Source organism: Notechis scutatus, chromosome 5 (genome assembly GCF_049901735.1).
Source record: "Notechis scutatus isolate UNSWTSFEM ecotype Mainland chromosome 5, rNotScu1.2, whole genome shotgun sequence".
In the NCBI taxonomy this organism is placed as follows: Eukaryota; Metazoa; Chordata; class Lepidosauria; order Squamata; family Elapidae; genus Notechis; species Notechis scutatus.
In genome coordinates, this window is record NC_142013.1 from 59,059,653 (window position 1) to 59,076,552 (window position 16,900).

The window sequence follows — 16,900 nt, forward strand, 5'->3', positions numbered from 1 at the left end:
TACAACAAGCTGTTTCTATGCTCCCTCCTGCACCTAGTTATCTAGATGGTTTGGGTCACTAATATTCATTTATGGACCTATAACATATAGTTTAAGCTGTTTTAATCATTTAATCTATGTTAAGGAACAAAAATATTCCAGAAGGATTGAATGAAAAATAATGCCTCAGATATTATAAATAACTAGATGGCAACATTGATGCACTAGAAGCTGATACGTTCTTTATTATCTTATATTTCACTTCAATTGAGGGGAATTTGCTGTGGAAGAAGTTTGTGTTACTGATTATGAAATTGTAGCCTACGATGCAAACTTGTTTCTTGAAAATACTTTAAGCAGCACACCAGATTGAATTTCTAATTGCCAAAGGACTTGCTGCAGTTGAAATTCACTGTGGAATTCATGTTGCTTATGGTAATGTTTGTGTTGAAATGTATATTGTGCATTGCTGGGCCAAAACATGTAAGGATGCTGATCCAGTAAGAACTGGCTTATGTGATCAAGACTAAAGTTGATGACCTGTAATACAGTAACAACTTTCATGTGAGAACAGTTGGGGAAATGATTAACAGTTGGGTGATCTTAAAAGATAAATTGCTGTCAAGCTTGGCATTTCATAGGACTGTTTATGCAAGGTGGGTTCCTCACATGCCAATGGCAAAGGTGAAAATTTCAAGAGTTGATATTTGCCAGCACTACTTGTTACACTACAAAAATGAAGGTGAGTAATTTTTTTTCATAGTATTGGGATGGATAGTGAAGCATAGGGTCATTGTTATGATGCAGAAACGAACTGTTAGCCACTGGAATATCATTACAAGACTTTGCCTATGTGGTGGTGGTGGGGAGATTCAATTTTCTAGCTTTGGCAGCAAAACTCATGGTTGTACGTTGGGGATGAAGTTTGTGTTAGTCACATGATTCCTTTGAATCTGATATCACTATTCAGTGGTACATTGTAATACTCAAAACTTTGAAACAATGATTCAGCAGACTTCAGAAGCAAAGAAGGAAATTATGCGCAATAGAATAGGCGTTACAGCTATCAAGCCACCGAAGAGTCAACTTCAAAGTTGAATCTCATCATCTTACTCCCTCTTCCATACAGTTCATACTTGGTATCATGAAATTACTACTTTTTCCGAACATGAAAGTATACCTTTGCAGCTATATCTGACTCAGATGACAAAGAAGAGGAGTGTCAGGACATGATTGAATAGAGAAGATGTAAAGTTCTTTCATGATGGGTTTAAGAAGCTTGCCAATCTTTGGCAGAAGTATATAGCAAATGGTTGCAATTATATGGAGAAGTAAATATCGGTAACATTTTAAGGATTGTTCTTAAGATTTGTTTATTAAAATACCCTCACTTAGACTAAAGTTATGGATGGAGGCATTATTTTCCATTCAATTTTTATATGTAGAAACTAAAAGAAATGTTGGTAGCAAAATAACATTCTTTGAAAATACAATTTTATTGATGCTCTAAATTGAATGTAATTTTACTAAAATAGTTCTATTGAAACAGGATTTGTTTTGATTATTTTCTTGTGATTGAAGCTTGAAGATGTCCAAAGTTGCATTTAATCTAGAAATTTCTATAGTCAAAGCTCCATCTCATCTCATGAATTCTCAATTCTTTAGCTTTTATAGAAACAGCTCTCCCCACACTTGTTATTCCTATTCTGGAGCCTTGCGGGCGATCTGAATGCTTACACATATTTGTAGACCTTCATTCTGGGATGTTTCAGTTAATGCTTTATGGAATCGGTAAGTTAACAAGAGCTCTCTCCTCATTTAAAATTCACTTCTAATGATTATATTACAACTTGCAGAATTCAACTGTTTTTCTTTGGACTGGAAATTAAAAGTAAAGGTTTTTATCATAAAATTTGCCAGTGTATTAAAAAAAGTATTCTGGTGTAAAATATAGATCTATAGGTCATTTTGTCAGTTAGCATATAGTAACTTGCAACACAATGCAGTGAAAATTGAAAAAATTATTTGTCAGAGAAAATAAGGATTATTGATACTAAAAGGAATGGGGAAATTCTGTTTAACAAATGAAATGGCTTGATCATTATCATAGTTTGGCATAATACACAAAGCTTTTCCTCCTAATAATATTTAAAATAATTTTCTTAAAAGTTACATCTCAAAATAAAAAACATAAAACTTATGAATACAGTTCAAACAAATTTATCTGTAAAAGTCTAAATAATACAAATTAGCAACTAGCATGAAATCTTTATGCAGATCTGTCTCTGTCATCTACCCACCCACCTACCTACCTACCTATCTATTTTATACATAGCCCATCTCACTTTTGAAATGGCTCCGAATAGATTAAAAATATATTGTCCAGTACAACGATTGGAGAATCCATAGCTGGGTTGACACATGCCATTCTGCCTGGAGACTGAGTCCATAATTTTAGCCACACCCCTTGTCAACTGTCACTTTCCCAGTTCACGACTCAGTCTTGCCTGAGGAGGTTGTGGCTTGATTGGCTCCTCAATCTCCAGACAGAAGTGTGGATTCTTCAATTCGTTCATTCTGTGCTATCAAGTTAGGTTTTGTAGCGCTTTAAAATGCTAAAAGGCTTTTTTTTCCTTTTTTGTTGTTCCTTAGAGTTCCTGTAGCTTTCCTTCCTTGAAGCTGCTTTCTCTCAGGAGGGCGCTGCTTTGCTAATGAGCTGTTTTCTCACCTTTTAAAAGTTTTTTTCTTTTTTCGGCTTAGCGGCTTTAACGGCTTTAGCGATCTTTGTGGTTTGTCTTTTTAGCACCGCTTATGTTAAGGAGACTAGTCTGGAAGCTTCCTTTGGCTTGGCCATCCTCTGCTGTCAGTTTTGCCTTTTTCCTGACAGCTTCAGACTTAGAGCTACAGGGACAGTGTGCTGGCTTGCTGCCACAGCCCAGCCTTCTTTAGCCCCATTTAGCAGCAGTCAACGAAGGGGCTAAAGTGCTGTCAAGAGAATCAGTTTCTGACGGCCAACAGCATGGCTGGGCAGGAAGCCTTTTCTTCTTCACCTCCCAGCAAAAGAGCCAGCTCCAGAAGAGGCAAATCAGCCAGCCAGGAGGCTGTTGGAAAACTCAAGGCGAAAGCCCTTCACTCCAGAAAACCTTCCAGAGCTGAAGAAAAAAGATGCAGACAGGAGAATGAGAGCTCTGGAGAAACAAATTTCCAGAGAACAGCAGGAAAGTATGCCAGCTGTTTCCTTGCCTGAAGCAGTTCCCCCTCCCCCACAGCCAGTTTGCAGACTAGTGTTGCAGTTCCTATGAGCTGGTCACCAGAGGGTGATAGGGAACATTTTTCTATATTTTCAACAGAAACTTTGATTCAAACTGAGCAGTTTCCCTTAGACTGTAGGGCAACTGTAGGCCTTGATCCCCAGTTTAGGCAGAGATCTTTAGCCTCTGAAGCTAACTTTACTCCAACTTCGGCAGGTCTCCCCCAGCTGAGAGGCATGAGCCCAGACTATCTGAGGAACTTAAGGTCCTCATTTCATGTGCTATCTCCCAAGGTGTGGCCAATACCCTGCATCTGGGGAGCAGGGCTGCTTCTGTCTCTTCTGAGACACATTCCCAGCAACCTCACCATTATTTGTATGCTAGAGAGGCTGAGCAATCACATAGGTCTGCATCCCCAGTCACTTGTTCAGGGATAGAGCCTCTGTATTAGGGGAGGTGGAGTTGAGTCAAGGTTTCTCTGATGATGAGCTTGAGATGGTTCTTGATGCGCCTCCTTTTACTGGACTCTTCTGTCCAGCGCTGTTCAGGTCCCTCCTTCATAAAGCCAAGGCCACTGCCCAAATTGGGACCTTTTTATCCACACCTGTGGAACGTTCGGGTCCTCAGGTGTTAGACAAGGCTGAGTTCTCTGAACCAGTCATTTCACAGGAGAACATCCCCTGTCCCAGGTTTTTTCTTGAGGTTGTTCAAAGGCAGTGGAGCCAGAAAGAAAGGCCAGAGGATCATCCACTGAGGGTAACTCCAAGGTATCTGACAAGGAAGGAGCCATATTAAAGTGCCTCCTATCATTACTGCCTAGTTTGGGAAAAGTCCCAGGCTGGCTCCACTGCCTTTGAACACCTCCTGGAGATCCAGGCCATTGAGCTAGTCCCAGAAGATCAACGGGGGCACGGATTCTACTCAATTGTCTTCCTCGTTCCGAAGGCCTCGGGGGGATGGAGACCAATTCTGGATCTCAAAAGGTTAAAGGTCCACTTGACGTACAAGAGGTTCAAGATGCACTCTCTGCAGTCAATCTTGGACGGCATCAGAGAGGGTGACCTTCTGTCATCAGTCGATTTGACGGAGGCTTATCTCCACATCCCCATCCATCCCCGGCACCTACAGTACCTCAGGTTCTGTTACTCGGATCTTCACTTCCAGTACAGAGCTCTACCGTTCGGTTTAGCCTCAGCTCCCAGGTCATTCACAAAGATCCTGGCGGCACTGCGGCGCACCTCAGGTCCATCCCGGTGCGTCTCTAGTGCTACCTGGACGATATTCTCATCCAATCGTCCTCATCGCAGCTTGCCCAGCAGGATCGAGAGACTACAATCCGTGTTCTTCAGGAACACGAATTCTCCATAAACTTTCAGAAAAGTCACCTGGTTCCAACCACTCGACTGCTCCATTTAGGAGCAGTGATAGACACCAGGCTGTGCAAGGTCTATTTTTCCCAGGAGCGACAGGACAGTATCAAGTCCTTGGTCACTCAAATCAGGACGGAATGCTTGGTTCCATTGTTAGTTCTCTCTCAACTCCTGAGAAAGATGGTCTCTTGCATAGCCATTGTTCCAGGGGCCAGATCGCACCCAAGGACTCTGCAATGGTCCCTCCTACAATTCCAGAGGAAAGGGAGCAGCAATTCCAGAGCCAAGGTCAGGGTTCCCATTAGAGACTCTCAGGTCCCTCAGGTGGTGGATGTCCCCAGCGATAGCCAGGGGAACATTATTCAAGGAGCCCAGCCACCTGACCTTCACCACAGATGCCAGCCTTTTTGGATGGGGGTCCATCTCCAACAGCATTTGGCTCAAGGACAATGGTCTCAGGCAGACCTGAACAACAACATCAACTGGCCGGAGCTCCAAGCCATCCACCTTGCCCTTCGTCACTTCAAAGCCACAGTAGAGGGACAACACCTATTGATTTTGACAGACAATGTGGCTGCAAAGCGCATATTAACCACCAGGGGGGCACCCATTCGAGGTCTCTCATGCGCAAGGTGGACCAATTATTTCTCTGGGCAGAGACTCACCTGAGTTCCATCAAGGCGGAACACATCTCGGGGTTGGCAAACGTGCAGGCAGACTTTCTCAGCCGGAGCACAGTGGACCACTCGAGTGGCGACTGCACCCGAACATCTTCCAGGAACTCTGTCAGAGGTTTGGCTGTCCAGTCTTGGACTTACTTGCCACCTCGATGAACTCACAACTGCCCAGATACTTCACGAAATTTCCAACCCCGGGTGCAGAGGGGGCCAACGCCCTCAGCTGTCCTTGGCCCAGGGACTTGTATGCCTTCCCTCTTCTTCCCATCATACAGGGAGTAATCCAGAAACTTCTCGTGGAGCAGGCGGAGCTCTTGCTGATGTCACCCCATTGGTCCAGACAGCCATGGTTTGCAGACTTGTCAGTCTCTCAGTATCCCAGACTTGGAGAATCCCTCAATACAGGATCTCTCAGCCAGGGTGTCTTGGTCCATCCGGAGCCTCAGTGGCTCCAACTGACCGCCTGGCACTTGAGAGGTGGCTCTTGACAAGGGACAACTTCTCAAGAAGGGTGATTCAGTCGATACAGGCTTCCAGGAGGCATTCCACCAACAGAATTTACAATTCTACTTGGAAGGCCCTCTGTAGTTGGTGTGTTAAGTCAGGTCTGGATCCCACAGCAGTCTCCATCCCTCAGATTCTGGACTTCTTGCAAGAGGGTCTGGATAAAGGGTTAGCCCCAATACTATCCTAAGACAAGTAGCAGCCTTCTTCAGTATTGACTTATGGGGATTTAGACTCCATAGGGCACCATCCTATCCTTCTTTTTTAGGGGGGCGGCTAATTTAAAGCCACCTGTTGTTCACAGGTATCCAACCTGGGACTTAGCTAAGGTTTTACATGGCCTTACCTTACCACCCTTCGAACCTCTCAGGTCTACAAGTCTGCGGTTTTTGTCCTTTAAAGTCGCCCTTTTAGTCACCATCACATCAGCCAGGTGAATTTCAGAACTAGCTGCTCTCTCTGTAAGAGAGGAACTCTGCACCTTCCACGCAGACAGGGTGGTTCTACGTCTGGACTCCTCCTTCATCCCTATGATCAACTCCTGGTTCCACCAGGCCCAGGAGATAGTCTTGCCCAATTTCTGTCCAGTTCCTTCACATCCGCTGGAATGGAGGTGGCACACTCTGGATGGGCCTTACGCAGGTACATAAGACAGACTTTGCCTCACCAAAAATCCGAATCACTGTTTGTCTCATTTCAACCTTCCTCTGGGTTCAAAGGTCACTCCATTGACCATAGGCCATTGGATAAGAGCGTGTATTGCAAAGGCCTATGAGACACAGTCGATTCCAGCCTCCAGATGATTGACTGCTCACTCGACTCGAAGTGCTGCCAGCACAGCTGCATGTGCGACACAGGCTTCAATCGAGGAAATCTGTAGGACAGCGACATGGTCCTCACCATCTCTCTTTCTACGCCACTATAAGTTGGACACCTTTGCCTCTGCTGAGGCTGTCTTTGGGAGGAGGGTACTTCAGCGAATACATGAAGCTGGGGGGACTCAGGACCACAATCCCTGCCCATAGGGACACCAGGCTTTGGTATGTCCTAGCTATGGATTCTCCAATCATCATGCTGGAGAAAGAGTGTTGTCTTACCTGAATGCTTCTTCGCATCACGACGATGGAGAATCCATTCCCTCCCTAGGAGGCAGTCCTTCATCCAGCATAGTAACACTGGAGGAGCCAGCGCCTTCGTTGTGAACTGGGAAAGTGACAGTTGACAAGGGGTGTGGCTAAAATTATGGACTCGGTCTCCAGGCAGAATGGCATGTGTCAACCCAGCTATGGATTCTCCCATCATCATGATGAGAAGAAGCGTTCAGGTAAGACAAAGCTCTGTTCATACAAAAGACAAAATTTAAAGGCAGAATTAAAAAGACACAGTTAGAAGGACAAGTTAAAAAGATGGAGGGTGTTATGTCTCACCTTTCTCCTTTCCAAGAAAGATGAAGAGTCCAAACTCGAACAAACACAGCCAGGCAAGAAGACTCGGTCTTTACAGAGTTAATTCCTTTATACAGATTTATACTTTATACACACGCTGCCTGCCAAGTCCGAAATGATAACCAAAAGAATTAATCACTAAAGCTTCCAACGCAGACCACAAGAAACAATCACACCGAAGCCTGAAAGAAAAGTAAAACTTTGTCCCATACAAAGTCTCCAGAGAAAACACACCCACTTTTATCCCCTGTGGGGTGTGTCTCAATGACTCAGCTCACTCTCTGATTCGCCCACGCCTCCTACGTTGCAGCTCACACTTCTTCCTACGACGCTGCCTAGGCTCAAGCCAACATTCGTCTACTTGATTCCCTGTCAGAGGCTGCTCCGATATGCACCCCTCCTCCTGATTAATCTCAGGCTGTTCCTCTCGGTTATCTGCTGAAACCTGAGGTATTATCAGGGAGGAAGGCATTGCCAAAGAGGAAGGTCCTGGGGAGGAAGGCATTCCCAATTCCTCTTCCTCATCTTCCGAGTCCTCTTCCTCTAACAACGCAGGCTCAGGAATCGGAGCCACAACAGAGGGAATGCCCACAAGTCATCTGTTACACCAATGATTGCAAATTCTTGGTTAAGAGACATGTCTTAACACTTTTCCAGAAAAATAGAAGGGTGGAGTATCGTCTCACCTCAGGCAGAAAAATTACTACAACTTAAACAAGAAACCGAATCTTGGTTATTTGGAAGTATATTGCCTGGTCTTTCCTGTCTCCAAAAAAATAACTATTCAAAACATGAAATATTCCAGCTCTTAACAATTCAACTTTTAGAACTTAGCAGGCACACAAATTTTCAGGATCGCACAATCATCATTTTTTTTATATAGTCCTCAACTTACAATGTAATGGAGCTTGGGATTTCCATCAAGAACAACCTGATTGTCAACTTCTAATTGAACCTGGCCTCAGCCATCTTTCTGTTCCTCAGTTGCCGCACAGAGGGGAAAGTGGGGGGAAGGAGGTTGGAATGTTTTACTAGACACAACAAAGAGCTATCTCATGAAAACCAAGGTCATCTCTACCGGCAACAGATAAGGTTGGGGAAGAAGTGCCTGAAGAGTCCGTCAATTAACCTAATTGGCCAACATGACCTGTGACACTGGGGGATGAGTTTTTTCCCTAGTTTAATTATACTTTAACCATGGGAAAGATTTAGATTTGGTTTTCCATTGAAGCTGTGCCAATATGACCTTTGAGAAGGAGCCAAGTCTCAGAGTTCTGATTTGTTTGAGTTCATTAGTCAGAGCCTTGACATTAAACCAAATCTCATAAACCTGTCCTGGGGTCTTGATCCCTGACCGCCCTTCCGACAACACCAGAGGGGTGGAAAAGTCTCAGGGAAGTTCAGAAAGGGAGAACACAGGGGAAGTCACAACTAAACCTAGTGCTGCTCTGGCCGGGGTCACACTGCATGCAAGTCGCTCTGGTGAGAAGCCCCTCTCACTGGCGGCCAGACCGAAGGTCCATGTGGAAAAGACTGAGAAGCCAGCAATGTGGGAGGAAGCCATAGCCACTGAGGACCTTTACCAAGCAGAGGTGGGTGCCAGGCACAAGTGTGCCAAAGGGCGTTGAAGTGGAATTTCCCTTGAGGTTTCCTCAGTTGCTGGTCACATTCTCGAGTTGGGAAGCAAAGAGGACCGTTGAGTGAGACGAACACAGGAATGGAAGTACCTGACCGCCCTTCACAGCCCATTGGTAGAACTGCTGAAGGAGAGGTTCAACTATATGGAGATCCAAGGAGTGGAACCAATCTGCCGAATGGATCATCTGTGGTGACAGCAGCTTGGCCAGCTCAGCCGCTGCTGATCTGCCAGGGCCAGAGCCCAACACTGGTGGCACGAGCGGCCAGCCCACCTCCCCAACCAGCCGGGGCAGCAAGTCCAAGCCAAAGGCAGAACTCCCAAGGTAGCAACCTGCAGCAGGTTCGGTGGGGCAAGCTCAGCCTCCTGGATGGTACGGGTATCCACTGTGGCCTTACTATCTAGGGCCAGGCTATTACCCTGGCCCTTGGGCAGCCCTTCCTCCACTGCCAGCAGATCTGCCACCCATGAATGTCACATTTGACAGAGACCCAGAGAAATTGGGGTTCTTCCTCAACCAGGTGTGGACCCACCTGGACTGCTATGCCCCAGCCTACCAATCAGATGTGGCGATGGTGAATGCCGTAACCGTCAACCCCTAGAGGGGGAAGCTGAAGAATGGGTGATGAAACTCCATGATGCGCCAGAGTTGGGGAACGTCAAAGCCTTCATGGTGGGGCTGAGAGCCAGATTTGAGGATGAGTCCCAAGCCTTGTAAGCAGAAGCCAAAATCTGAGATCTAAAGCAGAAGGGCCGACTGGTGAAGGAATATATGTGGGAATTCTGGCATGCTGAGAGATTAGCCAGACCAACTATTGGTCTACTACTTTAAGGAGGGCCTGGACTGAGAATTACTACAGGTCTGCATTTGCCAAAGGGTCCCTGAGCGAATTCATGACTGGTACCGGATGGCGATAGCAATGGATCTTGAGCTCAAGCATTGCAAGAAGCGCAGCATACCTGAACTGAAGCACAAGAGAATCACCAGTTCAGTTGCTGACCTGTAGCCACTCCGCCCACTGACTAGCCCGAACCCCTGTCAAGTGATTCAGATTGACCAGCAGAGTCATTGAGCTGCTAAGTGCCTTGAACCAACACCCCAGCCAAAAGTGACCCTGGCTGCATCGTCTACGCCGAAAAAGTTGCTGTGGAAGGGTCGGGAAAAGTCGAGCTTGGTGCTCCAAGCCATCGAGGTCTCTCCCCCCCTTCAAGTGAGGCAGAGGGAACTCTGACCCCAAGGGACCAACAATCTGCCCCCTATGACAGCGACAATGAGGGGGAAAACAACCTGAATGGTAGGTGAAGCCATCGGCCCCTTAGCCATCCTGCAAAAATCGTGGTGCCAAAGTCAGGAATCCAGGGAGAGGTGGACACCCTAATAGAGTAAGGCTGCACCAGGTACATAATTATCCTACCAACAGTGCTGAAGCTAGGGATCAGAGCGAGGAGACTGCTCCGAGTCATGAGGTTCGAGCAAGTCGATGGATCACTGATAGGAGGTTCCCCCGCAACACTTCACTGAGCCGGTGCGGCTAGAGATGGGCTAACATTGGGAGATCATCTGATTCATAATAGTCCCGAAGATGACAGAAACAGTGATTCTGGGACTTTCCTGACTAGACAAGTGGGGCCTGACAATCTGATGGGAAGAGGGAGAGAAAAATGAGGCTAGGAAGAGGCCCTCTCCTTACTCAAGGCAGCCAGAAGGGAGGAGCTGTCAAGCACTAGGCAGAAATTGAAGAAATGAGCTCCTTAAAGCCACTTCTGAACAACTACCAGGAACCCAGCTAATCCCCAAAGAATTGTGAGACCTAGTGGGGGTGTTCAGCGAGAAAGAATATGACATACTACCTCCTATCATCCCATCGACTGTGCAGTTGAGATCCTACCAGGTACAAAGCTCCCTAAACCAAAAATGTACTCCATGATCCCAAAGGAAATTAAGGAGCTAAGGGAGTACAGCAATAAAAACCTAGTCAGTGGCTTCATCCAGCTGGCAAAATTCTGGGTGGCTGCTTCCATGCTATTCAAAGAGAAAAAAGACAGGACGATGAGACTGCATGGATTTTAGAGGGATAAATGGTGTGTTTGTGGGAAACATGGACCCCCTCACCCTAATGAAAGACATGCTGGCCGATCTAGCAAACGGGAAGATCTTTGCCAAGCTAGACCTGAGAGAGGCATACTACGTGGTGAGGATCAAAGAGGGGGATGAGTGGAAGACTGCTTTTAACTTCCCACTAGGCAGTTTCCAATTCAAAGTAATGCCATTTGGACTCCAAGGGGCCCCTGCGATCTTCATGCATCTCATAAATGAAGTGCTGCATGAGCACCTGTACAGGGGGGTTGTCTCAAAGGGCTATTTGTGGAGAAACTGGTCCTAAAGCACTCAAACTCCAAGGAGCCATTCATAATTCAGGCAGATGCCAGTGATGTGGCCGCAGTCCTCCTGTGGAATAACGAGGAGAACCTCCAACCATGCACCTACACCTCCAGAAAACTCAACAACACTGAACAAAGGTGGGCTATGTGGACAAAGAGGCTTTTGTGGTCCATTGGACACTATTAACTTGGCACTTCCTAGAAGGGACCCAAGTGCTCTTGTGGAATATGGACTGGTCACAAAAATCTGAAGGCTCTTAGGACCACTTGGAAACTCTCTCCCAAACAAGTTCCCAAACAAAATTCTGGATTCTAGATTGTAGAAGTGGAGGTTACAGTATTTAGTAAAGGCTTTCAGAAGCCACTTGGGTGAAGTGTCAAAACGTAAGAGCAGACAGGCTGATCAGAAAATTCCCTGAGAAAATTCACCAGAAGCCAGAAGGTCAGCCGGATGGTGGCAGGGGTGGATAAGGAAAAATTAAAGTCTGCATTTATTTTCCACATACTCCTCATTAACTAGGGTTGAGAGCGGCTGTCTTCTAATTGAACCTGGCCTCAGCCATCTTTCTGTTCCTCAGCTGCCACACAGAGGGGAAAAGGTGGAAAGGAGATTGGAATGCATTACTAGACACAACAAAGCACTTTCTCATGAAAACCAAGGTTATCTCTACTGGCAACAGATAAAGTTGGGGAAGGAGTGCCTGAAGAGCCCAATTGGCCAAGGGCACCTGTGACACTTGGGGATGGGGTTATTTCCTAGTTTAATTATACTTTAACAGTGGGAAAGATTTAGATTTGGTTTTCCATTCAAGCTGTGTTGATATGATATACTTGTTAAATGAGACCTTTGAGAATGAGCCAAGTCTCAAAGTTCTGATTTACTTGAGTTCTTTAGTTGGAGTCTTGACACTAATGTTATGATTTTTTGGGTGGTGGTTAAATGCAGTGGTCATAAAATGAATCCATTGTCCACAATAGCTATTCTTTGCCAGAAGCTGGAAGTAAAAACCCATTTCAAGCAAAAAATGTTCTAAATCATGGTTACATGACTGCAGGATACTACATATAGTCGTAAATGCAGGCCAGTTGCAGAGAGCCCAAAATACAATCACATAACCTTGGGGAGGGGGGCAGTAACTAGAACTTCGAATCTAGGTTATGTGTCTTTTTGGGGCCCTGTTTTACTTGACCAGTTGCTACGGTAATTCTAAATTTAAGGGCTATTGCCATTTTGTAATACAGTAAAGGATACCTAAATTCTCTTACAAATTTGTATATTCTTTAAAAATGGTTGATATTGTTATGTTAATTTAGCCTCTATAAAAGCATTCAAAGTTACTGGAGCCTCAGTGGTTAGTAAAGCATCTGAATCTTACAGGTCCCCATTCACAGAATAACTTCATTAGCTAAGTGGTGGCTTAGACAAATTATTGTAACTAACTGGGTTCTTAAGTCCTATTTTATAAAATAATTGAAGGAGAAAGATGGAAGGTTGAAGAACAGGGAATACTGTGTTCTGCACAGCAATCAGTGAGAAGTCCTTGCAGTTACTAAGGTTTTGAAATACTGGACCATGAATTCTTAGCAAAATAATTATTTCTTCCCATGGAGTGTTTTAAAATCTGTTAGTAGATTTTATGGTTGGTGCACATTTTTTTATAAACTTTATTAATCTTTTATAACTTTTTAAAAAATAAAGAGTACAAATATCTTAACTTCAACAGTTTGTGGCATTCGTCTTATACTACTATTTTGTGGGTTATTTACAAATATATATAATGTATGTGAATGTAAACATCAGCTTATATGTTGCTTATCATTAATTTTTTCATCATCCATTTATCTGTCTTTGCTCAATGCAGTCATACCATTTTCCCAAGTCTTATAATGCTCGGTCTCCTCTTTCTCTTGTAACATCAGAGTTAATTTATCCATCTCATCACAAGTCATTATTTTTTGAATAATCAATTCATCTGGCAGTATACATGTATGTTTCCAGCACTGGGCGTAAGCAATTCGGGCTACAGTTAGAATATGTAATACTATATATTTTATATTTCTCCCAAAATTCTTTTTGGGACAAATAATTCCAGTTCTAGTTCTATTGGCTCATTAATAATCTCTTGCAACCATTGTTTAATTTTTAACCAATATTTTTGGGTCTCCGGGCAGCACATGTGATAGAATGTACCTTTTTTCTTTTTGCACTTCCAACATGCCGGATTCATGTTGGGATACATCTTCGCTAATCTCGAGGGAGGCAGATACCATCTGTAAAACATCTTGTAAGCATTCTCTTTATATGCAGCTGATTTCGTTAATTTATAATTTCAATTCCACATGCTTTCACATTCTGTCAAATTGATGTAATGACCAATATTTTGGGCCCAGGCTTTCATGCATCCTTTAACAATCTCTTCTTCCAATTCTACCTCCAACAGATACTTATAAATTTTTGTAATGTTTTTTTTTGTCTGGGCCTATTAAGATTTTATCTAACTGTTGTGGTTTCAAATATATTCCAAAATCTTTTATGTCTTTTTTGTATCTATTTTGTAACTGAAGAAATGCCCACCAGTCAATATGTATCTTTGTCTTTGGAGGTATTGCATTGATTTCAAATTTCCTTCTGCATCTAATACATGTTTATATTTTGTCATCTTACCGAAATCTAGATTATTTGGGTGAATCATGGCCTCCATCGTAGATAGCCAGATTGGGATCTTCATATAATGTCTATTTTTAATTTTGGTCCAATTTTGTAATATAGAGTCCCTAATTAAATGCCTATGTAAATACTGTTGCTTTTTAGTTCCTGTTTCCTACAAAAAGGCATGCTATCCTCTTTGCAGGTCATGATCTTCCAAGTTTAATATTCTTTTATTGGTTAAATTAATCCATTCTTTCGTCCAGATTAATGCTGCCACCCTATAGTATAATTCCCAATTTGGAAGCCCAAATCCTCCACTGCTTTTTATATCTTGTAGTGATTTTATCTTTATTCTGGGTTTTTTACCTAACCAAATAAATTTCACCATAATTTTATTGAGTTCATTAAAAAAATATCTCTAGTCTGATAGGGATTGTTTGGAATTAATATAAAAATTTCAGTAAAATAGACATTTTTATGGCTGCTATTCTTCCCAGTAATGATAATTGCAGTTTGGCCCATAGTTCTAAATCTTTTTTTGTTTGTTGTAGTAATTTGTTGTAATTATTCTCCTTTATTGTTTTGCATTGTGCAGTCAGCCATATACCTAAATATTTAATTTTCTTTATTGTTTGTAGTCCCATAACCCTTTCTAATTCTATTTTTTGTAATTCTGTTAAATTTTTGGCTAAAAGTTTCATTTTCTGTCTATTAATTTTCAGACCTGCCACTTACCCATATCTTTCTAGTTCGCTAATTATCTCCTTCCCTGTCTCTATTGGATCTTCAATAAAAAACACCATATCATCCGCGAAAGCTTGCAATTTGTATTCTTCCTTTCTAACTCTTGGTCCTTTTATTCCAGGATTTTGCCTAATTTGTCTTAATAGGGTCTCAAGTGACAATATAAAAAGCAGAGGAGAAAGAGGACAGCCTTGTCTAACTCCTTTTCTTATTTCTAAGCCCTGGGAATTTTCACCATTAACTATAATATTTGCCTTTTGGGTAGAGTATATTGTTGTTATTATGTTCTCAAATTTAGTTCCTAGGTTCATATTGTAAATTTGTTGTGTCCTAAATTGCTAGTTCAAGTTGTCAAATGCTTTCTGAGCGTCCAAAAAGACAAGGGATACTTGTTTCTCCGGGTGGGCATCCTAATATTCCAAAATATCCATTACTATCCGTACGTTGTTCCTAATTTGTCTATTTGGTAAAAATCCATTTTGGTCTGAATGAATATATTCATTCAGGAATCTGTCCAATCTATTCGCTATTATAGTAGTAAATATTTTATAATCGGCATTCAGTAGAGATATTGGTCTATAATTTTGGATTAGTCTGATGTCTGTGCACTCCTTCGGGATCAGCGAAATAAGTGTATCCCTCCATGACTCCGGCATCCTGGCTTCTATCAAAACCTCATTATATATATCTAACATCAGTGGCCCTAGTTGTTCTTCCATCACCTTATAGAATTCTCCTGGGAGACTATCTGGTCCTGGTGTTTTATTACTTTTGTGGTTCCTAATTGCCTGATTCAATTCTACTATGGTTATATCTTTGGTTAAGTTTTCCTTCAGATCTGCTATTAATGGGCCTCCTTCCTCTCTCAGATATTCTCTTATCTGTTCTTCATCTACCTCCTCTTTTTTATACAAATTTGCAAAGTATTGATGTACAGTCTTTTTCTTTCTTTCTATTGTGTGATGGAATTCTCCGTTTTCAACCTGTAGTTGATAAATTGTTCTTTTTACTCTCTCTTAAGCCTATAGGAGAGCCATCTTCCCAGTTTATTTGCTTGTTCAAAGAATGTTTAACTGTCTTTAATTTTTTCACCATTTCTTCCTGCTCTATTAAATTAAGTTTATGTTTAGTTAAAGTCAATTGTTCTTTTAATTTGATATTTTGTGGGGTATTTTGTAGTTGAATCTCTAATTTTTTAATTGTTTCCTGCAGATTATTTTGTTGAGCCCATCTTTCCTTGTTCTTTTTTGCTGTATAGGATATTATGATCCCACAGGTAAATGCCTTCATAGTGTCCCATAAGTCCTGTGTCGATGTATGTTGTCTATTATTTTCCTTAAAGAATAATGTTAATTCTTCTCTAAGTTTCTGGACAAATTATATATCTTTTAGTATTTGGTTATTTAATGTCCACCTTTGTCTTGTTTTTTTCCTACCTTTCCAACTTATTTTGAGTGGATTGTGGTCCACCCAGGAATTTGGTAATATTTCTATATCCTCCACTTCTCCTCCTATTTCTTCATCCATCCAGGCCATATTGATGCATGACCACGATTGATGTGGATTGGAGTAGAAAGTGAATTGTCTTTTTTCTGGATTCAAATTTCTCCCGACATCTATCAAATTAAATTCTGTAATCATTTAAAGACATGATTTTGGTAACTCTCTTCTTTTCTTTCCTTTTTTCTTTTCGCCCCTATAATCTTTTTTGTGGTCTGCTATTGCATTATAGTCTCCTATGATACAAATATTTCTTTGTTCTAATTCAATAATTTTCTTATGCAATATTTTATAAAATTCATGTTGATTTTCATAAGGTGCATAGATTACTAATAATAATACCAGTTTGAGGGCTATCCATACTTCCATCATCAAAATTCTTCCATAGGGATCTGCAAAAATTACAATCGTTTTTGTTTCCTCTTTGATGTATACAGCTATTCCTTTCTTTTTGTTTAAATCCACTGGAGCAGTATATAATTTCCCTACGTTGGGACATTCTAAATGGTTTTCATCTACTTTTTGGATATGTGTCTCTTGTAGGTTGGTGCACATTTGAGGATCTCACAAAGTAGAACGGAAAAAATGGAAGGTCAATTATAGTGGATATTGGATAGAGTCCATTGAATTGGATTAGAGTCAGATTTAGTCTTCCTTATTATTTTTTCTGACATTAATGAGAATTAAAGTAGATATAATTGATTTTCCATGTGTCAGTTTGAAGCATAATAATATCTAATTCTAGACTTCTGACAATAGATG

At 42.2% G+C, this 16,900-nt stretch overlaps 1 protein-coding gene across 9 annotated transcripts in view; it reads left to right on the forward strand.

Moving 5' to 3' along the window:
* The window catches only part of MED14 (mediator complex subunit 14), a 106,451-nt gene that overhangs the window by 20,836 nt on the left and 68,715 nt on the right, over window positions 1–16,900 (forward strand). For all 9 annotated transcript variants that reach the window (XR_015749830.1, XR_015749831.1, XM_026674060.2 and 6 more), the window contains exon 11: window positions 1,645–1,770. Coding sequence is in view for 7 of the 9 variants with exons in the window: in XM_026674060.2 (XP_026529845.1) it covers window positions 1,645–1,770 (126 nt within the window). In the remaining 2 variants the exon portion in view is untranslated. The remainder of the gene's footprint in view (window positions 1–1,644; window positions 1,771–16,900) is intronic.